Source organism: Mastomys coucha, unplaced genomic scaffold (assembly GCF_008632895.1).
Source record: "Mastomys coucha isolate ucsf_1 unplaced genomic scaffold, UCSF_Mcou_1 pScaffold21, whole genome shotgun sequence".
In the NCBI taxonomy this organism is placed as follows: Eukaryota; Metazoa; Chordata; class Mammalia; order Rodentia; family Muridae; genus Mastomys; species Mastomys coucha.
Window position 1 is genome coordinate 64,051,210 of NW_022196904.1, and position 25,920 is coordinate 64,077,129.

General features: G+C 45.4%; 1 protein-coding gene and 1 long non-coding RNA gene across 2 annotated transcripts in view; one reads left to right on the plus strand and one right to left on the minus strand.

Moving 5' to 3' along the window:
* Positions 1 to 2,339: 2,339 nt before the first annotated feature.
* Positions 2,340 to 25,920, minus strand: part of St8sia2 (ST8 alpha-N-acetyl-neuraminide alpha-2,8-sialyltransferase 2) — a 73,240-nt gene continuing 49,659 nt past the window's right edge. Inside the window, exons 5-6 of the mRNA XM_031386997.1 lie at positions 24,600 to 24,893; positions 2,340 to 6,690 (exon numbers count right to left, since the gene is read on the minus strand). Of these exons, the coding sequence (XP_031242857.1) occupies positions 6,405 to 6,690; positions 24,600 to 24,893 (580 nt within the window). The 3' untranslated portion in view covers positions 2,340 to 6,404. The remainder of the gene's footprint in view (positions 6,691 to 24,599; positions 24,894 to 25,920) is intronic.
* On the plus strand, positions 6,564 to 11,268 carry LOC116102402. The gene is made up of 3 exons (XR_004123158.1): positions 6,564 to 6,754; positions 7,670 to 7,741; positions 11,247 to 11,268. It is a non-coding gene; the product is annotated as an uncharacterized LOC116102402 (long non-coding RNA).

Consider the following 25,920-nt stretch of genomic DNA (forward strand, 5'->3'; position numbering starts at 1 on the left):
AGTTTGATACTATTTGTGATTTTTTTGTATCCACTGGAGATATTGGTGGCATGTGTCTCTCCGGGACATGAGTGCACCATTGTAGCTTTTAGGGTCCACCTCCTAGGACAATGTGATATGTAATAGAAGGTGATTGGCTGAGAGAGCTGAGAACTCTGGAGCACGTGACATCCAATTTCAGTCTTGAAAGGTGAGGAGGAGGCCATAAGTAAGGTAGAGAGGAAGCAACTTTCTGGGCAGAGGAAGTAGCAGATACCAAAGTTTTGGGTCCAGGATTATTTAGAAAAGTGATAGAAAAATGAAAAATGGCTAGGTATCTGGAACAATGAATGAGTCAGAGGGTAGGAGAGTTCAAAAGTTGTGGTATAGGCCTGATGTCTTCTTAGGGTGGATGGGAGCTGGGTAGGTATGACCAAGGCAGGGTGGAAGCTTGAACACTCAGAGCTACACACAATCTCTGTTCTATAGCACTACACTTTGCTACTCTTCCTCACTCCACCCCTTCACCCATCTAGAACACTCTTGATTTGTATTTTCACAATAACAGCACAATGGAGTCATTAGGTATCTTCTCTAACCCATGGTGACTTAATCCATATCTCTTGGCTGTTGACTGAGACTTTGGGTCACCTGTGGTTCATCTTAAAGTTCTTGCCCAGTAGATGTGACACTTAGAAGCACAAGAAACAGCCAAGCAACCCACAGTTATTACAGTGAGCTGTGTTCTCAGCACCCTTGGCCACCAGGAGGAGAAAGCATAATCTTCATTTGCTTTGGTGAGATTGGCTCACCCATGTCTTTCCTGCAGCCTCTAATTTCCACTGATTATTCTGATGAACAGAGAGCCCTTCACCAACTGTTGAGCAGCATTGACTGTTACAATCTCACCTGAGCAAATAGAGCCACATTGAAGGGTACGTTCTTGCACTAGCTTTGACTTGACTCACCTCAGTTTGTTGTATGAGGGCCTGTAAACCTTGATGTGGTTGGCATTGTAAGGGCAGTTTCCTTCTTTCTTGGGTCTTCATTTTCCAATACTTCCCAAGGATTGGCTGCTCCTATCTCCTTCTGCATCAGCTTTGTAGAAGCTTCCTTAGAATTTGAAGCTTTCTTGGATAGAGCATGTGGACCTTCCTTGACAGTTCTTGTAGTCCCTTTGGAAGGCCCATTTCTCTGCTAGGTTCCCTGCAGGGGAAGGTGTGATGGCTTAGGAAGTGGTAGGGAAGACAAGATGAGACAGGCTGCAAGGCCCTTTAGTGTCCTGGTTGGATGACATCACCCGGCTTTGTCTAAAGGCAGTTCCAGTGACTAGACAAACTTTGCCCAGGGGCTATATATGCACCTCATATGAAGATTTCCCCACAACCTGGACTGCTGAGAATGAAAATTAAACTATCCTTATAGTGCCCAAAGGCACCTCATACTGCTTCTAGGTGGTAACCATGGATACTTCCCATTGTTGTGAATGGCCCACCACCAGAATAAAAGCCATTTGTTTTCTGCCTTCTCTAGGGGTGATTAAGTGCTTTGCTTCCCTCCTCTCTTTGATGCCATCTCACAATGACTCAGGTTAGGGTTCAGGTACCCAAGGATAAGAGCTGCCACTCAGGACCTGTGAGGGCTTTGGAGGAGGGGAATTAAAAGGATGGGGATGAAGATGGCAAAAGATGACATCCGGTAGGGCTGTTGAGAGGCAGTGGGTGGGGATGGGCTATTGGTGTCACTGGAGATGCTATTAAAGGCATTTATGAGGCAGCATTCATGTCTGGAGTCCCATCTGACTGGCATCAATAAGTGTCTCTGTTCCACTCTGGAAGGAGAGCCTTAATTAGGCATGAAGAGATTCATCAAACAGCAGCCTCTTGGAGCTGTTGGTCTCCTTGCCATCTGGATGGATAGTTTCCCACCCTCCACAACAACAGTGGGGATGATGGATGAGGTCCCACAGCTCAACACCCCCGGGCTCTGAGAAAGCCCAAATGGTATTTGTCCTCCCCAGAAATAGTGAAAATCTGCCTGTGTCGATGGGCACATGTGCTATGGTTCATACTAAGGTTTGTCCTTGGAAGATGTGATACTGACCTGGGGCAGCTAAGCCAACATTTACCTAAAGTCAATTTTTAGTTTCCAGTGCATGCTCCAGCCACATGGATTTATAGAAAAAGCCCTGGAGTGAAGGGAGAATGTTGGTGAAAATTCCATGCAGGCCTTTGCCTCAGATTAATGACCTATTTCTTCAGCTTTGGTCCAACCCACATGACTGTTTTGGAAGGTTCTTTTGACATGAGAGATGTAAAATGGCTTCATTCACTATAAAAAGCCTCTATAGACATCCAGGATTTAATCCAACAAACATTTATTGAGAAACTGTTGTGTGCTATGCACCACGCCTAATGCTGTGATGGATACAGATGAATAAAACAGTGCCTGCCCTTGGCAGGGTTACAGTCTACAAACAGACATAGGACAAGTGCACAAGTAGCTATAATACAAGGCAGAATATGGTAAGTGCCGTGAGAAAGGGAGAAATAAAGTGCTGCGGTGGTTCTGTGGGGGGAGAGGTCCCAGCATTGATGGATCGGGGAGGGCTTCATGGTGGATGTGGTCTCTGCATGGGCTTTGGAAGAAACTCAAGAATGATCCAGAAGATGTGAACTGCAAGGCCGAAGGCATAGGGCCAGGAAACATGGTGTCTTTCCCAATACTGACAACTCTTCTGGATTGGCCAGTGCAGGAAATGAAGGGACCTGATTGAGTGTAATGTCAGGATAAAGATGGGCACATTTTTGTGGGCCAGGAGATCTTAGCTGAGTTCATGAAGAGCTGGAGTTACATACCATTGTGCATGCTCAGGGAGGTCTGGGAGAGGAGACCACTATGAAGAGGTCCAAGGGACAAGTCGAGGCAAGGTTGGGACTAGTTGGAAAGAATAATGAGGGAATACATGGAAGAGTCAGTGATCATCTTAGGGTCCCAGAAAGTGTTGAAAGAATCACTGGTGTTCCAACCAGAAAATAAGGGATCATGCAGGGAAGATAGATGGTCTACTTAGCTTCAGATGTCTTTAGTTCAAGATGTTAGAGGAGATAGAATATGCTGAAAAAGCAGTGTATCCTCCTAGAACTGGGAGCTTCCAGTAGAGCTAAACAGCTAAGGGGAGTGGAGGGTATTCTTTGGGTGGTGGTAGTGGGGTCAGAAGAAAGGATGGAACTGTGGATGCACAGCTTATAGGCCTTTGGGGAGGACCTTGCTGGGAGGAATGGCTACTTTGTGGTACAGGGAGAAGAGAGGGGAGAATGGGCAGATCTTCCATGGTTCTTTTCAGCTCAAGGTAGGAATGCCAATAAATATGTCATAAATACATAAATAAATATATAAATAAATGGTTGTGGAGGTTGGGTAGGGAGAGGTAAAATCTTAAGAACACAGTGTCTTGCCCAGGAGAATTTGCTGTAGGACTTTGCACTTAGTACATGGAGGTGACTGAGATGCTAGCCTAGGAGTAGGCTAGCAGGGGACAGTAAGGTGTGGTACAGGAGATTAGTGGCAGTAGGGACTGCCGACGCTGCCTAGGTCTAGTAGAGGAGGAATTGAGTGAAGAGGCTATAGGAATCAGGGTGGGAAAAGTCTGAGGGCATTAGAGGAAAGACTCCCTGTCTACAGGAGGAGCCTCATTTGTGGAAGTATGAAGGTTAAGTGGGAGAGAGAGACCAAGAGATTATGAGAAAAAGTCTCATGTCAAATGACCCAATTTTTTTTTTTTTTTTGGTGATGGCAGAAGCTGAGGGTGGGGTCACTGGGGGGCTCAGAGTAAATGGAGGTCTGGCAGGCTTAGGCAGGCGGACTAAGGAGGTGACTGATGGCCAACAGTAGAGAGGACTGGCTGAAGCTGATGTGGTGCTATGTGGTAGCTGTGAGGTTACAGTGCTGTGTCTCCCCGGGGCCAGCCAGAGTCAACCAGCCCATGTTAAAAGGCTTCAGTGGAACCCAGCCCCAAATGAGTTCTCAGTAGGCAGTAAAGGACACTTGGCTGCTGACTGGAAAAGAATGGGAAAGCCAAGGTCTGTAGAGATCCTGCAGCTATCTGTCCAGTTCATTCTAACAGCACAGGGTCTGCTAAGTTAGGGAAAGGGCATATATGGGTGGCCCCGGGACCTCTGCCTTTTCCCATCAGGAAAAGGCAGCCTGCATGAGTCCAGTTAGACAACTGGTCCTCTAATTCTTCTTCACAGAGGAGATACGGGGTGGGGCTCAGGGTCACCACCAGAACCTGACCTCTGGGTCTTCTTCATGATTCTATGTGGGCTGTCCTGACATCCAAGGGCTCTCCTAATGCGAGGCCCTGTTGGTGATCATACCTACTCCTCTAGGGCAGTGCAAACTTTAGAAATTAAACGTCTTCTAGAGCCTTGGAGAGCCTTCAGATGAAAAGCTCTGGAGACATGTAAAATATGATACTAATTATCTCCACTGCTCATGAGGAGGCTGAGCCACTCAGCTCCCAGGGAGGCTGTTATGGCTGTTACGTTTTTAAATATTCATTTTATGATGCAAATCCCAAATCACAAGCTTCATACTGTAACAAGAACAAAGAAGGGAACAGAGATGTACAGTCCTCAGCCTGTTTGGGGCTGGAAGGACTATACTCAGGGTTAATGGTTCTAGGGTATCCCTCCATTGTCTCTGCTCACTTCCCATCAGCCATTAATTTAGAGCAAGCATCGTGTTCTGAATGGCTGTTGATTAATTACATCAGGCCTCATATGCTTGGGAGCAGATCTTGATTACTTTTTTTTTTTTTTTTTTTAAAAAAACTCTCTTCACCTTCAAGATAATAGTGTTTTTGTTTTTTTTTTTTAACATTTATCTTTCAAATATGTTTTAAAACACCATTATTTATCAAGCAAGGGAACTGCATCTAACACATCAAGCTGGCTAATGCTTTGCTGTGTGTGACCTGTAAGTCCAACCCCTAAGTTGTTGGCATTGAGCCCAGTTTTCCCCTGGAGATTATGTCCAGTGTTTGGAACTGTGTTTGGCTTTGGGTTTTTTACAAGAAAAACAAGTCTTAAGCGGGAGTCCTAATGGGGGCGGGGGAGGCTTTTAGCAAAAACTCTGCAGTGGTTGATGGTATAGGGGGGTGAGGGTGGGCAGGGATATAGGATAGACACTGGAACCTCTCCCAGAAGAGCTTGGTGTGGGCAGGTATGACTGTCAAGATGGGAAAGTGACAAGGTGACATTGACATGGCAGGCTGGCTGCAGGGGACTCTCAAGAGTGCAGGATGCAGAAAGCAAACAGGGAGTGACTGCAGAGACCCAGGGTTAGATGTGTCACAGTCTTCCAGGTGTCCAGTTCTGGGAAGTGCCTAGAAAGCTGATTGTATATGTTTTGAACAAGATGACACCTATTGTGACTGTGCTCTTTCAAGCACTTGCTGTGTCGTTCTGGTGAGAGATGGGACAGTAGAGTTCCTTCATGTGACATTCTAAGAGGATGGGATAAAAGCTAACCTGGAAGTTGAAGTCCTAGGATCACTTCTGCCTCAGTGGACCTCATCCAACAAAACGATCTTATTTTGTACACTCTTTTGTCCTTTTCTGAGGTGGAGCAAACTCCTAGAAGATGCCAAGTCTCTAATACCATGATTTACAACAATCTACCTCTTTAGGGCCATGTGCTCTTCTGTCCTACTAAGTCCCGGGTGGTACTTGTCTAACCAGAATATGGGGCTGTCATTGCATTTCCTCCAGCCTCTCTCCATAGCTGTGAAGGCTTGTCTGGGACGTAGATGTCATATGCACATGTCCTTTGGGCAGCTGCACTCTCAAGTTCATGAACAAAGCCCTCAGCTCTGTTGTGACCCGTGCTGCTTGGTCTCCTTGTGCCTCTTTGCCCAGTGGAACTCTCCAAGTCTCTCCTCCATGAATTACACCTCTGTAGACTGGTCCAAGCTGTCATCTCTGGGTCTGGGCTACCCAGAATCCACTTCACTTGGAGGTTCGGGGAAGCTGACAACAGGTGGCTCTCCATTCATCCATGAGCCCAAAGATCCATCCAGCCCAGGAAGCGGGTTGCCATCCAAAGTCATGGGACTGGCTTCTTTGCATGTCAAGTCCTTCTGCCCCCAAAGACGGACTGAGTCTCCATCTGGTCCAGGTGGGTTCTCCACACCTTCTTCCTGTGGCTTATCTGCCTAATGCTAGATGAACACCACACAGTTATAAATACTCAGGTCAATATATATATGCAGGTATAGATATATATATTCTGGTCACTGTTTTACACTTTAACAAAGAAAACCACTAGCCTGCTTGTTCTATTGTTTGTGCCACCCCGACTCCCATCTGCCTGTGGTGTAGCTGGCAGGAAAGTGAGCCACTGAGTCCCATGGGCTGCCCTCCTTACGTAGCCCCATCACACTGGCCGACAGTCAGTTTCAATGCCCCCTGTTCATGTAGGCTTTTGAGGGCCTTGAATTCCAAGGGCATGGTATGGGGGCTGGCCTGGGAGGTGTAGCCATACTTGAGGCTGTCATAATAGTGGTACTTGACAGGGTTCTGATTCTGATCCAGTGGGAAAGGCCAGAAGCCATAAAGGTAGATCTGATTGCAGAAGCGTGTGGCCAGGGTGTACATCAAGAGGCCGGTGGTTGGTCTTTTGATGTGGACTTTGTTGGTTAGCCAATATCTGAAGGAGAGAGAAAAAAAAAAGTTAGAAAAGGAACAATAAAGTCTGAGAAGAGGCTCACTTGGTAAGTTCCTGGCTTTCAAGTGTAAGAACCTGTTTGGATTCGTCAGCACCCATGGAAAAGCTGGTGGAATACACCGGTAACCCTGTCGTCTAGGGGCCCAGTAGAAACAGGAGGATCCCTGGAGCTCATTGGTCACCCAGCATAGTCAATCAGTGAGCTCTGGGCTTAGCAAGAGACCCTGTCTCTAAAAGGAAGGCAGAGAGCAGAGGTATGTAATATCAACTTCTGGCTGCCACACTTACACACTTGCATGCAGGCACGCATGCGCACCCCCCCATGCACCCACTATACATTATACATCATAAACAAACATGTACAGGAACAATGAAGAAATGTGTTTGTGACTACTTCCTTCCAAGAAGGAAGAAATTTTACTTGTTTAGCAGCCCACTTTCTGCCACTCCAAGAACTAACCAAGTCAGAGACCCAAGGCTTCCTCTCAGAAGTCTGACAACCTCCACAGTTAAGCACCTTGAGTTGGTGCTTTTCTGTACATGAGTCTATATAAGATCTGGGGTGCCAGTTGACAACTGATGCAAGGGTTAGCAGTTTTCTGTAACTGGCTGGATGATAAATACTTTTGGCTTTTCGACCCTATGGCTCCAATTACGACCATGCAGCTACACTAAGTCAGAGTGTTAAAGAGCCACCATCAACACATTGGTGTGTCCGTGCTTGACCCTGACCTCTCTTAAAGCATGTTTGCTTATACAGTGCCCACTGCCTTACAGAGAGCCCCATTCATCTTCTCCATTTAAGCAGGCTCAGTTAGACTTGTTTCCTGTCAGTGCTCCCAGAATCCCTGCCCTCTGAGGCAGCTGACCTTCTCTGACCATACATGTAACTGTTCTGCAGAGCTGAGGCACTCAGGGTGGTGGTCTGGGCTAGATTCTGTCTACATGTTTCCTGTGTTAGGACTCGGTCGAAGAGAGATGGGAGGAAACACAGAGAAGTACAGAGAGCAGGATGTTAAATGAGGTGTCCTAGGTGAGTGGAGTTCTATGCATTTCTGTGTACCTTAGCCAGGACCACAGCCTGGAAGGGGCCATCTTCATTCTGGATGAGGAATCATGGCCCAGAGGATGGAGATATGTAATTCAGATGGTTCCATTATGAGCTTCTTTTCCATTTGTGTCTTCGAGAAAGTTACTTCTCTTTGATGAACCTCATTTTTCATATTCATGCATAGTGCAGACACGTCCAGGTTCCAACATTCCAGGAGAGTCTAGAAATTTCTTTCCATGTGATAAAGCTTCTGTTTGCTATCATTCTCTATTCCTACTGTCTGGATCTGGAGCTCACAGTGAATGGCTCCCCACTTCTTTATTTGTAGTTAAAGCTCCACTTCCCCCAGCAGAATGAGTTTAATAGCCAGGCTTCTGTGCCAATGAGAAGGGAGAATTGCTGATGACTGAGCTGGCCCAATGTGTCTCTAAACTAGACCCAGACCATGATTTTCTGTCCTTAAACAACCTCCACAGCACAGCATCTTACAGGCTCCCACTCGCCACCATTCCACTGAAGTGAGGGCCAGCACAGTTTCTGATGGTCCACTGCACAGCAACACATACAACTTCATCCTCAAATGAGCCTATTAAATTCATGCTGGAAGTAGAAGGACACCAGAGCAAGATATTTACTTATTGTTGAAGGTTAAAACTGGTGTGTGTGTGTGTGTGTGTGTGTGTGTGTGTGTGTGTGTATGTGTGTGTGTTCTTCATAGTGATTTTAGCTGGCAGGGAGTGGAGAGGAGGGGAAGGCTTCCTAGAAGCCCAAGAAATTCTTTATGTACAACGGCTCTTTCTGAAGCTCAAAAAGGAAACCCAAAAGATTACAGAGTCAACCTAGAGCATCTCCTTGCTTCTTTGTTTGGAGGAAGCATTAGCCTGTGAATTTGATGAGGTTACGAATGCCTAATAATCCATGTAGTTAAAGTATGTGATATTTGCAATGTTTGATCAAATAAAAGGTATTCTGAGGATCCCCACAATCCATCCTTCCAACAGAACTATCTGTCTGGTGGGATGTTAATGTCACTTTGGACCTTGAGATAGGCTGTGGGTCCAGATGACCACACCTAGGCTTGTGGTTCTCCTGGGCATAATGGGAACCTGGTGGTCCTTTGTACAATCGTGGTTGTTCTGTAAGTCTGTTACTTGGAGACTCTTTCTTCTGCCTCCCCATGTTTTATTCTATCGGAACCTAGAAACTTCCTAGCAACTAGATTTTCCAACAGGGAAAAAGATGGAATGACAAAGACAGAGCCATGCAGTGGTTCTGGTAACTGCAAACAAGACACAATTGAACACAGCAAGGAATAAGTCTGTGGACACAACACATCTCTCTCCTTTCTTCTCCATACTGCTGATGTTTCTATGGTGATGGTCTACCATGGCCTTCCTCCACCCCCAACTCCTCACAGCCTCCTGGACATCTCTCAGAAACCTCTCCCTGTTCCACAGGCCATCCAAATTCCATGGTGGAAACTCCAAAAGACCTGCCCTGGCTACACTGGCAGCTTTGCCTACATTGCATCCCAGTGTAAATGGCCCCAGCTCTCTTCTAAAGCCCTATGTTGTCTCATAGTGCTCCCCACCATCAAGGTTCTGTTGCTCTTTTGTCTTGGTCTCTGGCCTGTATCTGAGGTCACCTGTTAATAGTTTCTTCCCCAGGTTGTTGAAATCTCAAGGGACTGTAGTGTGCCTTTTACTTTATATTCTGGGCTCCCAGTGCGTCATCTCTCTTGCTGTCTCTGTGCTAAGGGGTAAGGACTGCTGAAGAACTGTATTGTCACTTACATGGAAGGACGTCTAATCTCAGAACAGAGGGCTGTGTTTAGTCTTTCCTTCCTTACTGAGCTTCCACAGGGTCATAGCCTACTTTCCATGTGTTAGGTATGGGCATGGGTTGGGGTGTCACTTGTCTGAAAGAAAATATGTTGAGAATATGAGGGGTAGCCTATGTGTAGTAAGTTACATAGGGGTCTAGGATGCTGTGGTCATGGTGTTTCTTCACAGCAATAAAAACTTTCGATACGACAGGTAGATAACATCAGCCAGCCAAACTGCTGATGAGAGAACTCCATGGAAGATATTGATGCTGGAAATCCTAAGCCAAGAGGGGAACTAATGTCATTATTCCAAGAATCCACAGGATACCAGAAGTACTGACTGCAGCTACTTGGGTGTTTCTGAAAGGCTGCATTTTGTGAGGTTTCCTTCCAACTGCCCCGTATTGCAATACTATTCTGATCTCTTGAGAAGAAGGACATGCTTTGAAAAGTCCCTTGTGACCCTTATTCTTCTTCAACTATGATGGCTATTCTTGGCTGTCAACTTGACTACACTTGGGAATAACTAAAACCCCTCAAAATAGGGCATACCTATGGGGAATTTTTGCTTAATTTGAAACAGAAAGATCCATTTCTAATCTTGATCTTTGAGGTGGGAAGATAAACCCTGAATCCAGAACTTTTGAGGTGGGAAGACCCACCTCTAATCTGGTCCATTCCTTCCGTTGGAAGTCTATATAAGAATATGGAAGAAGGAAGGTATTATTTTTTGCCTGCTTGCTTTTGCCTCACTAGTAAGTCTATTTTTCAGCAGTATTAGAGCCTACTTTTTCAGGCTATGGCATATACTGAAAACCAGTTGAAACATCTTGCTTTGTGGACTGGACAACTACTAGATTCACTGATCCTTCCATTCATAGTTAGCCATTGTTGGATTAGCTGTTAGTTGTCATACTAACACATCATTTGTGTGTGTGTGTGTGTGTGTGTGTGTGTGTTTCTGTTACTCTAAAGAACCCTGACTAATATACCAATCATCCTAATAGCATTCCACAGCCACTTCCCTCATGTATCTCAGCTGAGGTCTAGCCTTGACTTCAGTAGCCTTCTCACAGTATTCTCCTCCTCACCCAGGGTTTCACATAGTGGTAACAGACTGGGGCATTAGGAAGTCCTCAAGGATTAAACAAGATCCTATTGGTGAGGGGTTGAACTGAGGCTCCCCTCATCAGGTCCTCTGATTCCACACCGATGTTCTTTGTCCTTTGTAGTCTAGCCCTGACAGTACATGGGTGGCCAGGGAGGTGCATGATGCTAGGGAGTGAGTCTGCTGATGGGGCCATCTATTTATTCACAAGCTAACAGGAAGAAAGCACAGTGATTGTTTAGGGATGCTTGATGCTGAAGTTAAGGCTCCTAGGTCATCATGGTATTCTCTGTGCTCAACAGAGCTATGAGTTGAACTTGGGAGGGCCCTGGGAGACAAAGGCAGTGATTCTATATAGAGACAATTCCACATGGGGCTGAAAATGGGTATAAAAGAGCTTTTGATAGTGATAAAAATCTTTAAAAAGCAGGATTGTGCAGGTGGTTTCACAACTGTAAGTTATAGCTCATCAAACTGTAGTTACAATATGCAAATTAATAAATATCATCTATACTGCAATAACCTTTTTCTGTTGTTTGTTTGTTGTTTTAAAGATGACTTCCGGAAGGATCACCAATGATGGCAGGTTCTGCCACACATCCTGGGAGATGTTCGTCTACCTCAGCTGACACACATCCAGTAATGGGGAGCTTGCCCGTTGCTAAGGTGGCCTATTACATTTCAGCCCCAATGTGAAGTTCCTTAATTCACTGCCCACTGCAACACTGGGTGCTTTAGGAGCTGCCTGGAGCCTACCCCTCTGTGTAGCCTGCACATTGAGATCCCATAATGTCCTCCAGTAACTCCTGCTCTGACTCTGATGTGGGAAAGGACCCAAAGGGAAAGGGGAACAGAGTAAATACAGGAAAGATGAGGACTCAGCCAGCCCAGCAGCCTGACCGAGTTACAGTGGAGTAAACTGGGAATTGGAGTGTGTATAAGGAGAACCAGTGTCTGGCCTCTGTGGTGTCACATAATGGGGAGCAGTGGCAATGGTGGCATCTTCAGGGATGACCAATTTTATTGTTACTCTTTAAGATGATACTAAGATTTTCTGAGTTATTTTTTAAAGCACTAGAAACTGTCCCTCTCTCTCTGTCTCTCTCTGTCTCCCTCTGTCTGTCTCTGTCTGTCTCTGTCTCTGTCTCTGTCTCTCTCTCTCTCTCTCTTTCTCTCTCTCTCTCTCTGTGTGTGTGTCTGTGTGTTTAGAACACTGTGGGCATTCAGTGGTAGAATATGCATGAGGCTCTGGGTTCAATTTCTAATTTCTAACATGATTGAAAATATATTTACTTAAAAATATCACATGAGACCTTATTGAGTGTGTGAGTCAGGCAGAATCTGTCTGTGCTTAGAGTACCAGCCCCCTAGATTGAACTTGTCTTCTTCTCCTTTCAGTGAATAGAGGCAAACATAGTGGACCAGGGAGAGTTTCCTGAGCAGATGCAAGATTAGATAGAGTTTGGATATAAGATGCATTTCCCAATCTTGGTCTCTGGGGAAGTTTTTGTCCTGTGGTGATTCTGTGTGGATCAGGGTTGGAGTGGCATGCTGTAGCTACAACTACTGTTATCCAGAGTCCAGCAAGTTGCAGTTGACATTATCCAGGGACCCATGAACCACAGTGATGCTCACTCCTTGAGCTAACACGACCAAATGCCATCCTAGGGATTTATGCTTCGTTTACTTTCTGATAGTGAGGCCTTTGCAGGGGGTGACTTTCTGAAGTGAATTTCTATTCAGGCCAGTAGTGCTATGCCCAGAAGGGGTGTGTGAGTTTAATCAATGGAACAAGCCAGCAGCTAGCAGGGGACAGTACCATGACATGCCCATACATAGATCTTCTTACCATACCTTTTTCCATCTGCTCCTTGGCTGAATTCTCTTGTTCTTTTTCCCCAAATTAAGCACATATAACCCCCCTTCCTGGAGACAGTCTTGTTTTTGCTCTAACTCCTTCCTGGCTCAATGTCAGTCATATTACCTGATCACTATGAGCTTTCCCCCTACTCTTTTCTGTGCTTAGCAACTGGGGCCAAGGCTTACATTCCTTTGTAGGATTCAGTCATCCAGCTCCTTGCATGCTTCTTCCTGCTGCCCTAGGAAGACACACACATCCCAGCATCCTTGTGGTTTAGCTGGGATATAGCACCAGTTCTGGTACCCAGGCTATAAGAGAGCCTTCTACTTTCTCTTCTCCTGATCTGGAGATGGGTTGGTTAAAATAGGGTGCATCATAGGTCTCCAAAACACTGGTTGGAAGAGAGCCAAGAACAACTCCCATTAGATTTGGTAAGATCGAGACAAAAGCATCTAATTTGTGTCACTGGGACTTGAAGTTTGTCATTGTAGCAGCAGGTCTGGAAATAGTAGTCCTCAGGTCTGTTATGTGCCACATCCATTTCACTTAAATAAAACTGGAAAACGGGAAGATGTGGGAAAGATGAAAGGGGAAGCTAGCATTGTGCACAGCTTCAGAACTGCAGACACTAAGACAGGAGCAGAAGACAGGCTCTTCAGATCCAGTGCCAGAGTTTCCACCCATAATCGCTACTCCAGAAAGGTATTAATGACCCACAAGTTTCCAGAACAGATCAAAGTGGGATGGCTCTTTGTGGAGGGACCCACCACTCTTGTTTACCCCATTCTGCCTCCAGGGTAAACAAGAACTTCTGAGCCATGTCTGACAGGGACACAGGGGCTCCATTTAATGAGCAGCTTGTAATAGAAGCTGACTACGTTAAGTAGGAACAGATCACTCTCGATTTCCTTTCTGTCTCCACAGTCTCTCTGGCCAATTTAGAGACTGTGTGCGTGGCTGACTTGTAGACGATTCCTTTCCTTGGAATAACAGCTGGGTGTTAAAACACAAACTAATTAATTTTGCCTTCCCAAATGAGGTTAGCTGGGTGCATCCAGAGAGTTGTATTGACAATGCACCTTTAATATCCTTGTCTTGAGATTTTAATTAGAAGGCAAAGTAATCTTAAAGACGGCAGTAATTATTTTTTAAATTGGCCACCCCAATAACTGTGCTGGTTAAGCACTGTATTTTATGAGCATGGGCACCAATCAATGAGGATTGTCAAAGCTATTTTTAAAGTGCTCCTTCCTTCACCCTAGGTTCTTGGGTGCAGTATGTGGTGAGAATCATGGCTGACAGTGGTTGGAGAGGGGACAGTGAGGGCTTTCTCCAAGAAGCTAATAACACTGTGGGATGGGCTTATCATGTCCTTGTAGGGAAGGAATATCCACAGAGAGATGTGGTAGCAGTACAGCATGGTAGGTATTTACCGGCTAGGCTCCTGCTTTGTGGTCTCCTGCAATATGGACCAGCCCAGATCTAACGGTCCCACAGTCCACTGCTGTTCTTTCCTTGGCTACACTGAAGTCTCGTCTATGCTCTGGCTAATCGCAGGGTGAATTTGTCCATTTTGCATGACATTTAATTTCTGGCTTTACTTTAGAATTTGGCGCTGTTGTCAAGAGTTGGTAAAGTGCTTGCCTTGCAAACATAAGGACTGGAGCCTAATCTTTTCAAAAGCTGGAGGAGGGTAGCCTAATCTTTGAGCCTTACATCCTGTCCTGCACCAAGAGACTCTGTCTCACAAACAAAACAAAACAAACAAACAAACAAACCCACAAACCTTTCCTTGGTTGGCACCTAAGGTTGACTTTTGGCCTCCACATGCACACATATGGATGCATACTTACTTATACACATACATGCACACATACACACAAATACACATACACACACACACACACATACACACACACACACACACACAGTGAAGCCATAAAAATAAGGGAGGATTCTGGTTCCTAGGTGTCTAGGTCTCTTTATACCAATATTCTATCTAGCTCAAGTATATTTCAAACATGACCAAGCCACCAAAAATTCCAATGATCCTATGAATACATAGGATGAAATCAATGGTCCCTGTCAGGCTGGACATATCAGCAATCTGGAGCTGCAAATCTTCCTCATCACTACTCTGTACCACCCAACCGCACCAAAGCATCTCGATTTTCTCCAAATCCTTTCCTATATGTTTTTTGGTCAGCTACTTTAGAATGTTTTCAGTTGTCATATCTCTTCCTGCTGAAACCTTCAGGTCCTTCATGGACGGCTTTGGTCCTGTGTGCTGATCCCCTATCACAGGATCTACCACATTACACTGTGATTATTTGTTTGCCTGTCATTTCCTCCCTGCACTTCTAAATTCTATAAAGAAGTGTATTAACTTCTGTGATGGTTTATATCTGCTTGGAGGTATGGCCTTGTTGGAGTAGGTATATCACTGTGGGGGTGGGCTTTAATACCTTAGTCCTAGCTGCCTGGAAACCAGTATTCTGCTAGCAGCCTTCCGATGAAGATGTAGAACTCTCAGCTTCTCCTGTAACATGCCTGTCTGGATGTTACCATGTTCTCACCTTGATGATAATGGACTGAACCTCTGAACCTGTAAGCCAGCCCCAATTAAATGTTGTCCTTTATAAGACTTGCATTGGTCATGGTATCTGTTCACAGCAGTAAATCCCTAACTAAGACAACTTCCTTTTTCTCTGTAACCTTAGATCCTAGGATAGGATGTGCATGAAATACATGCTTCACAAGTCTTCAATGATAACTGGCAAGCAGAGCTCATGGGTCACTGTGGGGGCACTGTCAGGAGAGGTACATGGGCTTACTCAGCTTATTTTAGCCATCCAGGCAGCAAGCAAGACTGCACATGTGATAGGCTAAGACCAGTCTAGAAGGCATATTGCTTCAACAAAAGAGTAAAAAATAAATCATCATGCTGGTTATTTGAAGGGCCCTTCCTGACACAGAGTGGGTGCTTTGGGTGTAGAGAGATTATTTTTCATGCTTAAGAATTAACTGAGTATTATAAATAAGGCTGCTATGAACATAGTGGAGCATGTGTCCTTATTACATGTTGGAGCATCTTCTGGGTACATGCCCAGGAGTAGTATAGCTGGGTCCTCTGGTAGTACAATTTCCTGAGGAACTGCCAAACTGATTTCCAGAGTGGTTGTACCAGCTTGCAATCTCAGCAGCAATGAAGGAGTGTTCCTCTTTATCCACAACCTCTCCAGCATCTGCTGTCACCTGAGTTTTTTATTCTAGCCATTCTGACCTGTTGGATACAGAAAATGTGGTACATCTGCCCAATGGAGAACTACTCAGCTATTAAGAACAATGAATTATGAAATTCTTAGGGAAATGGATGGATCTGGAGAATATCATCCTGAGTGAGGTAACCCAATCACAAAAGAACACACATGGTATGTACTCTCTGATAAGTGGATATTAGCCCAGAAGCTCAGAATACCCAAAATGCAATCCACAAAGCACAAAAAACTCAAGAAGGAAGAACAAAGTATGGATTGTTCTTTCTTAAAAGGGGGATCAAAATACCCATGGAAGGAGTTTCAGAGACAAAGGACAATCTAGAGACTGCTCCACCTGGGAATCTTTCCCAAATTCAATCACCAAACCCAGACACTATTGTGGATGCCAGCAAGTACTGGTTAACAGGAGCCTGATATAGCTGTCTCCTGAGAGGCTCTGACAGTGCCTGACTAATAGAGTAGAGGCTCACAACCATCCATTGAACTAAGCACAGGGTCCCCAGTGAAGGAGCTGGAGAAAGGACCAAAGGAGCTGAAGGGTTTGTGGCCCCTTAGGACGAGCAACAATATGAACTAACTAGTGCCCTCAGAGCTTCCAGGGACTAAACCACCAACCAAAGAGTGCACATGGTGGGACTCATGGCCCCAGCTGCATATCTATAGCAGAGGATGGCCTAATGGGGCATCAGTGGGAGGAGAGGCCCTTGGTCCTGTGAAGGTTTTATGCCTCAGTGTAGGGGAATGCCAGGGCCAGGAAGCAGGAGAGGGTGGGTTGGTGAGTAGGGGGAGAGGGGAGGGAACAGGGTTTTGTTTCTTTTTTGTTTTTTTTCTTTTATTTCTTTTTCTTTCTTTCTTTTTTTCAGATGGGAAACTGTGAGAGGAGATATTATTTGATATGTAAATAAAGAAAATATCTAATAAAAAAAAAGAATTACCTGTGACTCTATAGGGCCAGGAGGACTCCAGAAAGATCATTTGTTGGGAGCTTAGACCTTGTGGCCAGCTCTAGAGTTTAAACTGATGCCACATACAAACTTATTTTATTCAACCTTGTTCATAATCAAAGGATTTCAGTTTCAAATAACAATAATCAGATGCCAGCTTTCACTAGATTGGTAAAGATGACAGATGTTGATACTACATTTTGGAAAGGTTTTGGGAAAGCAAGTATTTTCAATAACCGTAGGTGAAAGTAAATTGGTACTTGCCTCTATGGAGGGCAGTTTGGCAATAGCCATAAAGGCAAACAAGGCATGTACCCATCTCCCTTTTCAGCAAAGACGCTTCTAAAGAGCAAGCCCACAGATACAGACATTTTGCAAAAATCATCAGAAGTGATGGATGGATGGATTCATCCATTACTGCAGCAAAGGCTTGGAACAATGCCTCTGTTGTCTACACAGGTGATGAGCCAGGTGTACCACATGTTGCCAGGCAGCTTTGTGGGACCATGAGGTAGCTGGCATCCAGATGGGATGGTTTTTAGTTTAGAAAGGTGTGAGTGCATACAAATTTCCTATGTGTAAAAAGAGACATAGTCACCGAGAGCCGGCTTCACTGCTTGACTCCTGGAGGAGGATGAAAAATGAGATGCTTATCTTCTTTTACACACACACACACACACATGCACATACTTGTACACAAATAAATAAATGCCAGTATCTGAATGTGTCCCAATACTTTTCATTTTATGTTTTTTAAAAATTTATTTATTTATATATCTTATATATATGAGTGCTCTCTCTGCATGTACACCTGCATGCCAGAAAGGGCGTCAGATCTCATTGTAGATGGTTGTAAGCCACCATGTGGTTGTTGGGAATTAAACTCAGGACCTTTGGAAGAATAGCCAGAACATATATAATTCAGCCAAAGGGAGGGAACGCACGGATGGACTGGATCTTTCCAAGCTCATTTATTTTAGAGGGAAGGCTTCACAGCCACTAACTAGTCTGGGCTTTCCTTTCCCTCCCCAGGGTTAGCAGGTGGAGGAGGCCATCAAGACAGCACAGCCTATAAAACTTATGAGGCATCTTAACCCTGCATTTGAACTGCATCTTGCTGCGACCCTTAAAAGTTCCACAAACATATTTTCTCCTCTCTTGGCCATTTTTTTCTTCAAGACAGGGTTTCTTTGTGTAGCCCTGGCTGTGTGTCACTCTGTAGACCAGGCTGGCACCAAACTCAGTGATTCACCTGCCTCTGCCTCTTGACTACTGGGATCACAGCCAGTGTTCTTAACTGCTGAGCCGTCTCTCCAGCCCAGACAATCTTTCTTTTCTATAGAACATACATCCAGAAAGGCAACTGTAGTTCCTTGGCTATCTGCCCACTGGAGCAGCAAAAGAGAAGGGTATAGCTAAGGATGTCCGCAATGGACTGGGGCGGCTCGCTTGGAGAAAGCTCCCCTGCTGATGCTGGGCTGTCCCTTTGTCCTCTGCACTGTCCGTCCATCCTCTCACCTAGCTTGCTCTTTGGCCTTCAGGCTTCTGCTCACAGTGATGGATGGCAGGACCCCACCACTGATCTTCCCTTCTGAGCCCTGGCAGAAGGCGACCTGAATAAGTGCCATTCCAAGACAAGACTCAATATTCCTGGTACTTAATTTGGCACCAATTCACAGTGTCTGCCCAGGGCTGGTGGGCTGCTGCCCTGATCAAGGGGCAGCCCTCTCTGTGAGTCACTGCCTTCCCAGTTGTTATAATTGAATTAGAACCATTCATGAGCAGCTGCTGACTAGTTTCCCACTTACTGTGCCACACTTAACTGCCTGGCTGCCCACCCACTTCCTACTCTCCTCCCTGGCCAACAGCCAGCCAGGGCACTGGGCCACTCTGCAGGCTGGCAAAGCTCTTGGGAGTGCTGCTCGTGCTGGGACCTTGTTGGCATTTGAGGCTAGGCTCTGCCAGCCACCCGCTTTGCATTGTGCTTTTTGCAATGCCTGGGTCACAATCTCAGATGGGCTGGAGCTGGTAAGTATACTCAGTGACTCAAACAACTCGGGAGTGGAGTATAACTGTTATGGGTTTGTGTTCCTCAAGTTCATCGGTCCAAGTCTGGCCTATCTAATTCTCAATACCTTGGTGTGTGACCTTATTTGGTGATAAGATCTCAGAAGTATCCAGATTAAAATTAGACATTTGGATGGGCTTTAATCCAAGGTATCTTATGTCCTTGTAAATGGAAATGTTTGTGCCATGTGAGTGTGAAGACAGCCACCTACAGACAAAGAAGAGAGACTAAGATAGGTGTGTCATAGCTCTCACGGGGGGGGGGAGGGAGAGGGGCAATGCTGCCACATTCTAATTTTGGGGTTCCTAGCCTCTAGAATTGTGAGAGGACCCATTGCTACAGTTTAAGCTTATCAGTCAGTCCTTTGCTCAGGCCACCCTCACTGAACAGTGTGCCGACTCTGTGTGATCAACATGGATCCCCCTCCTCACAGCCCCAGTAAGGGGAGTCACTTATCCCAGACATTTCAAAAGGTGCTGAAGCTTTATCACCTCCTAAAGTAGCCACCTGGCTGCTGAGGCTCTCAGGAGTTGAGATGTTCTCACCAGCGGCCAGATGGCTTGCTCTCCTCCCTCCTTACCTCCACTTACCTACAGCCTCACAGGCCCAATCTAGCAGTCCCTCAAGGGCTTTATTTCATCAGCCTAAAGTACCCCGGGAGCTTTTAAGTGTCTGATGAGTGCCTCTGACTGAATGAGGATGTTCTGATGTTCCCCAGAGCCTTCTCTTCCCAAACGTTTCAATTCCTCAATTTTTCTGCCACTGTGATCCTTTTCCAGTCTGGTACCCCCAAAGCACATGTGATTCTTCAAGTGAGATCTGGCCAAGCAGAGTAATGAAATGATCTCTGATCTCCCTGCCTCTGAAAGGTGCTAAAAGATCCACAATTGTGCCCTGAGATCATGGAAACCTTTGTGGTGGTCATTTGTCCACTCAGTTTCAAGACACCACTGTTTTCTGCGCCCAGTGGCAGAATTTTGGCTTTGCCAGAATTTTCAGTTTCTTCCCCTAAATTACCTGAGACTCTGAATGTTGAGACTTGTATTAGAATCATCTCATGTGTGAATTTGTTAACTGAACTACCTGTGACCTATTTCAGCCAATGGCAGAAACAGAGACAGGGTCTGAGCTAGGGTCACAGTCAGGGTCACAGAGGATTAAATAAGGTCAACATGAGCACAATAAATTTAGCATCATTGGCTGGTCTGTGGTCATTAGAGAGTGGTTTGTCCATCTGTCAGATATTGGGAGTGGCAGGAGGGTGTGTAGAGACCTCTCGATTTCACACAGGCAGAGTCTAATCCTAGCTCCTCCTTCTTAGCAGGACAATTTACTTAACATCTCCCGGTCTTAGTTTCCTTAAGAGCAAAAGGAGAACTGAATGAGTATTCTATCTACAAGGCTGTTCTAAGAAGAAAGCTAGCATTTGTTCTCTTTCATTGTCCTGATTGTCATTCAGGCCACAGCTCTTTAAGTACCTGGTCACTTACTCCCTGTGTAAATAAAGGGATTACACAGATCCCAGTATACTGTCTGCATTCCCCTTCACCCAGGAATCCCAGGACAGCACTCCCTGCTACTGTCTGGTCAGCACACCTACTTGCCATGTTTCTTCCAACCCTCTGTTTATGAAATACTGGATGAATAACCTTCCCAAACTCAGGCTTACTGGTGTTCATAGTTTTCCCGTGTGTGTGTGTGTGTGTGTGTGTGTGTGTGTGTGTGTGTGTGTGTTTTAATCAGAGCCAAGATGACTGCCTCAATATCCTTCCAGTGCAGCTCAATTTAGAAGAGACCATGGCTACCTTCTCAGATTACCCAGCTGTTAGTCTCCCCTGAATGTTAACTGGTCTTGATTTAGTGATAGCAATGGTTCTCAAGTGTATGCCATTACAAGAATCAGGTGGAAGACCTGTTAAAACACAGATTGCTGGATGCTTTCCTAGGGCTTATGATTCTGTACCTCTGGGTGGTTCTGAAGATGTACAAGTTTTAAAAGTCCCTAGGTGATGCTGATGTTGTTCATCTGAAGTTCTTTAGCTTAGGGCAGCAAATGGACCTGTAGGTAAGGTGCCAAGGATCATCTCACTTTCTTCAGGCCATAGATCCACCCCAACCTTCTTTGTACAGAGAACAGGAGTTGAGGAGTTTGTTTTACTTCTGTATTTTGTTTTTATACTTTTGGCAGTGCTGGGGATGGAACCCAGAGTTTCATGTGTGCAAAGCAAGAGAGCTGCACTCCCAGCCTGCCTCTGTCTTTTGTAGCCTCAGTACAATCTACCTGCTTCTTTGGGTTTTGCCTGCAAGATAATATAGATTTTTGGTGCTGTTATTGTTTTTCTTACTATTATTATAAGATTAAGCCTCTCTTGACTTTTTTCTTCTTGATATTATTCTTCTATAGTCCCTTCACTAGTTCTTGGCCATGTGCACTAGACATAAAAAGAAGCTGATGAGGAACAATGAAAGAGTCCTGAATCTGTCTCTTCCGGGGGTTGGGGAGGGCTTGTGTAAATGATCCACTCTATCAGAGGTTCACTTTTTCTATCTGTCTTTAAAAGGGGGATAACAAGATTAACTCTAGCTTTAGCATTACATGGGATAAGGCTCAGCATAGTGTCTGGCCCATAAATGATAACTAAGATATCATGTGCCTGTATCTATTTTCCTATTTTCCATTTCAGTTCCTCCGCACAGCATTTAGAATGTGTGATTTAAGAATTGACATCCGAGAATGCTTTTCTTCAGAAGAATATCTCCCATGCAAAGAAACAACCAGGCAAATCAGGGAAGACAAACCCATCTGGTCCACTGATGAGAAGGTTTTAAGAAGATAGTGTCTCACTAGGTGCTAATAGGTATGGAGACTCTGAAGTGTTCTGACAATTCATCTTGTCCTGCCTATAGAGAAACCTGCCCCAGACCTTGGATAACTGTTGTGCGGATAGAGTGTCTATACCAGGGTGATATTCCCAAGCCCATTGAACTCTTCCCGTGGTCCCTAGAGATCTGGAAATGAAGACGCACAAGTTCCCACTGCACCTGCTACTCTGGGAGTCAGATGACATGATTCTACTCTTGGCTGTGCCTCTTAACGATTGAGTCACCTTGTATGGCATCACTGGATTTTCCTGTGTGTTCATTAGCAAAGATACTAGTATACCTCAAAAGTAGACTCTTATTTATTTAAGATTCTCACAGTGGAGCACAAGAGTTCCAGATTCTCCAAGTCCTCACAGATATGTGTTGTTTTCTGGTCACTTTCTTAATTTACTTGATGACAGTTATGCTCCTAGGTATGATGTGATGCCCCACTGTGGTTCTGTGCTTTCTGCAGTCATTGGTGATGCTGAATGACTGGTCATATGCTAATTGTCCATATCTTCTTTGGAGAAACATCTTTTTGAATCCTTCTCCCATTTTTGAATTGGGTTGCTGTGCTTCTGCTGTTAAGCTGTAAGAGTTCTGAATAGATCCTGGATGTTGGTCCCCCACCAGACATACTACTTGTAAATATTTCTGCCTGTTTATGGGTTTTCTTTCTCACTTCTAGGCAGAGAACACTTTATGCATAGTTGGTCCCCCGCCTTCTTCTCTACTACCCCTTTGACATTTCTTTCACGATTTCACTTGCAACCCCAGCCCATTCCTTCATTTTCAGTGAACATCAGGTAAAACTACCCTGAGATGGAGGCAAGCTTTTTCTAAACGACACAGGCTGCCCACCTTCTTAATGGACCTAGTACTTCACAAGATGGAGGGGTCTGCCTGAGAAAATCCATCTCCAGGCACCTCCTTCACCTCCTCTCCTGGTTGAAGGTGTGAGGTGGGGCAGCTCACCTGTGGCTCCTGCAGGATTCCCTCCTGGCGTGCCTGCAAAGAGAGCTGCCTTGCTCCCAGGATCAACAGCCTGTTTGTTTAAAGGGCTCATTACTGCTGCTTAATGCTATTTTGACAGATGAAAGTGAGTCAATTATGGCTAAAAATAGCTCTGGCTGTAGAGGCTTCTTCCAGGTGGCTGCTTGCAGCCCTATCCAAAGGACTTTTGCTCTTACTGCCAAAGGGTAGTTCTTTGTCTTCTGTTATCTCCTTGAATCTTCAAATCAACTCAGGAGGCCTCTTTCCAGGAATAAATGCCCTTCAAGGCATGGGGCCTAAGCCCTGAAGATCAAGGTTTCTCTGTAGACCTGCGCTTATGGAATATAGGGTCTCCAGAGCCTAGTGTTCTACTGTTTCACAGCCTTGAGTGTCGTGCCCTTGAGGTTTGTCTCTAGATCTGTCTTGGGGCCAGTAGGTTCTCTGAGATAACACATACTGAAATACATCCAGCTTTGTTCATAGGCATGAATGCCTTCTGGTCACCTTTTTTTCCCATGAGCATGGATCCTTTGTGGGTGATTCATATAGCTTCCCCTTTATTATGTTGAAGACCCATGAAAGAGCATTCCCATGTGCCCAAGTTAGCAAGGAGTCAGTACTGGGGAGTTTCTCCTATGGAGCAGGGCTATGATTGGCCCCTTGCTTGGATGGACTGTTGGGTAGGTTGGTGATGTATATTTGTAACAGACATCTCAAATTTATGTTCAAGAAGGTCCTCAGCACCTGTTCCCATCCCACTACCTAGGCTTCTTCAAGCTCTTATATCTCAGAGTATGGTACTACCATCCACCCATTTGCTAATCCCAAATGATGTGGAAAGAGATGTACTCAATACCAGCTGTATCCAATGTCCCTTCACCAGCCACCAGCTGACTGCAACTGTGTGGTACACCTCGGCCTAGAACCATCCAGCCAAGGGATGACTGAGTTCTTGATTAAGAGCAATTGAGAAGAATGATGATTGTTTTCCTGAATCCTAAATTTTGGAGTGGTTTCTTACCCTGTAATAAATCATTGGAACCAAGTGAGTAATTGCTTAACATACAGCTCTGCTGGCCGTTGTGACCTAGGGTATGATCCCAGGCAGTTTCCTGGTCCAGATTCCTGGTGGGTGGGGCTGTGCCTAGTCTCACAGCTGGGTAGAAATAAGCATGAAATTAGGAAATTTCCAGTTTGCCTGGGGTTATTGAAAAGCCTAACTGTATCAATGTGGACTTAAACAATTCTTCTTTCTTAAAAATTTATTTTACTTTTATTATTGAGACAGAGCCTCCTGCAGCCATTGAGCTCACTATGGTGCTGAGGATGACCTTGAACTTCTGATCCTCCTGCCTCCCCTGCCCAAAATGCTGAGTTTACTGCCACCATGCCCTGACTATGGGGTGCTAAGGATTGGACCCAAGGCTTAGTGAAAGACTCTAGGGTGTGGGTGACAACAATGGTGACAGTATATCTGTATTAGTTGCCCAGACGTCATCTCATTTAGTTAGTCTTCACACCCTAGCAACATTACCTGTACCTACTTACTAACAAGGAAATTAAAGTCCACAGAGCTTAAGGTGACATATTGAAGTCACTACCATTTGTTCCTGGTGGAGATCACCTACCTGAGATGGCATATATGAGACCTATCAGTCACCATCTTCCTTCCCAAGCTCATTGCACCAGTTCCTACGACCTCCAGTTGCTTTCTCAAGAGCATGGGAAGGCAGTAGCTCACCCGGATGATACCCATGTGCCAATCTCCTTCGTTGCTGATGGAGGCTCAGAAAGGCTTGCTAAGAGCATTGGACTAATGGGTGTGGAGGTGGAACTGGATCTGAGAGGCAGCCCTGCTTACCATGCACACCCCACCCTTAGCAATGAGGGAGACTCACCCTCGGACTGCGTGCAGCAGGCGCAGGGAAGGGTAAGCCGTGCGCACGTTGACGTGGTGCTTCAGGATGAGAGCGTTGACCCATTCCACACGCTCCTTGCCACCCCGGGCCATGAAGGCTGGTATCCACAGTATGCTCCCATTGAGGCCATGCAGCCGCTGCAGTAGCTTCTCCCGCCACGTGGCATTCACTAGGTCCTCAAAGGCCCGCTGGATGACTGAGGGGTTCATGGTCACTAGGTCTGTCTTGAGGCCCACATCCCGGGCATACTCCTGAACTGGAGCCAGGTTGCACCTGAGGGATAAAGGGCAAACATGGTTATTTGGGGAAGATGGTCCTTCTTACATTGAACTTGACCCTACCCTTGGCTGCTTCTTGCTTCTTTCTCTTCTTCCTCACAGATGCATGATGCTTCATGGGTCACAAGCACCTCCTATAACCTCTTCTCTTCCTCCTGCCTCAAATGTTTACTGGGCCTCTGTTATAGCCTTAGACACAGAATGCCACTCTGTTAGAGGCCATTGTCTAAAAGAGGAGCAACAGTGCTTGCCCCCAGTCCCACAATGAGGTTGCTCTTAACAGGTGTGCCTTGATCTATTAAATGATCCTTTATAGTGAGAGCTCGGAAGATAGATTTTCAGGTTCAAAACTCAGATCTGGCATGCTCTACCTGTGTGATAATGGGCAGCATTTTTAGCCTCTCTGTGCTTTCTGGTGGCTTTCATGACTTTGGCTGTGATGGACACTACATGAACAGTGGGTACTCAGAATGCTGCTGGACCTTAGCATAGCCAATGTTAACTGCTGTCATCTTTCTATGGACTAGAGGACTGTCAGGTGTCAGAGCAGGGAAGGGATTCTAAAGGATGGATGAAGCCAGGCAGTGGTGGTGCACACCTTTAATCCCAGCACTTGGGAGGCAGAAGCAGGTGGATTTCTGAGTTTGAAGCTAGCCTGGTCTGCAGAGTGAGTTCCAGGACAGCCAGGACTACATAGAGAAACCCTGTCTTGAAAAACCAAGGGGGAAAAAAAAGGATGGATGAGCAAAAGAGCATTGGTGGACAGGTTCAGAAAAAGAGCTTGTCTCCAGTTTGTAAAGTCAGAAGAAGCCCACAGAGACTTGTTAAAAATAGGATTCCCCAGGTCCTGATTCAGCAGGCCTCAGAGCTGAAGAATTTATATGTATATATGTATATGCATGTGCATACATATACTTTCTAAAAAATCTCTTCCTCCTTGGGTTCCAAGCAGCTTTAAAAACAAAACAAAACAAAACAAATGAACAAACAAAAAAAAAGCACCATGCTATGGGATTTTAGGC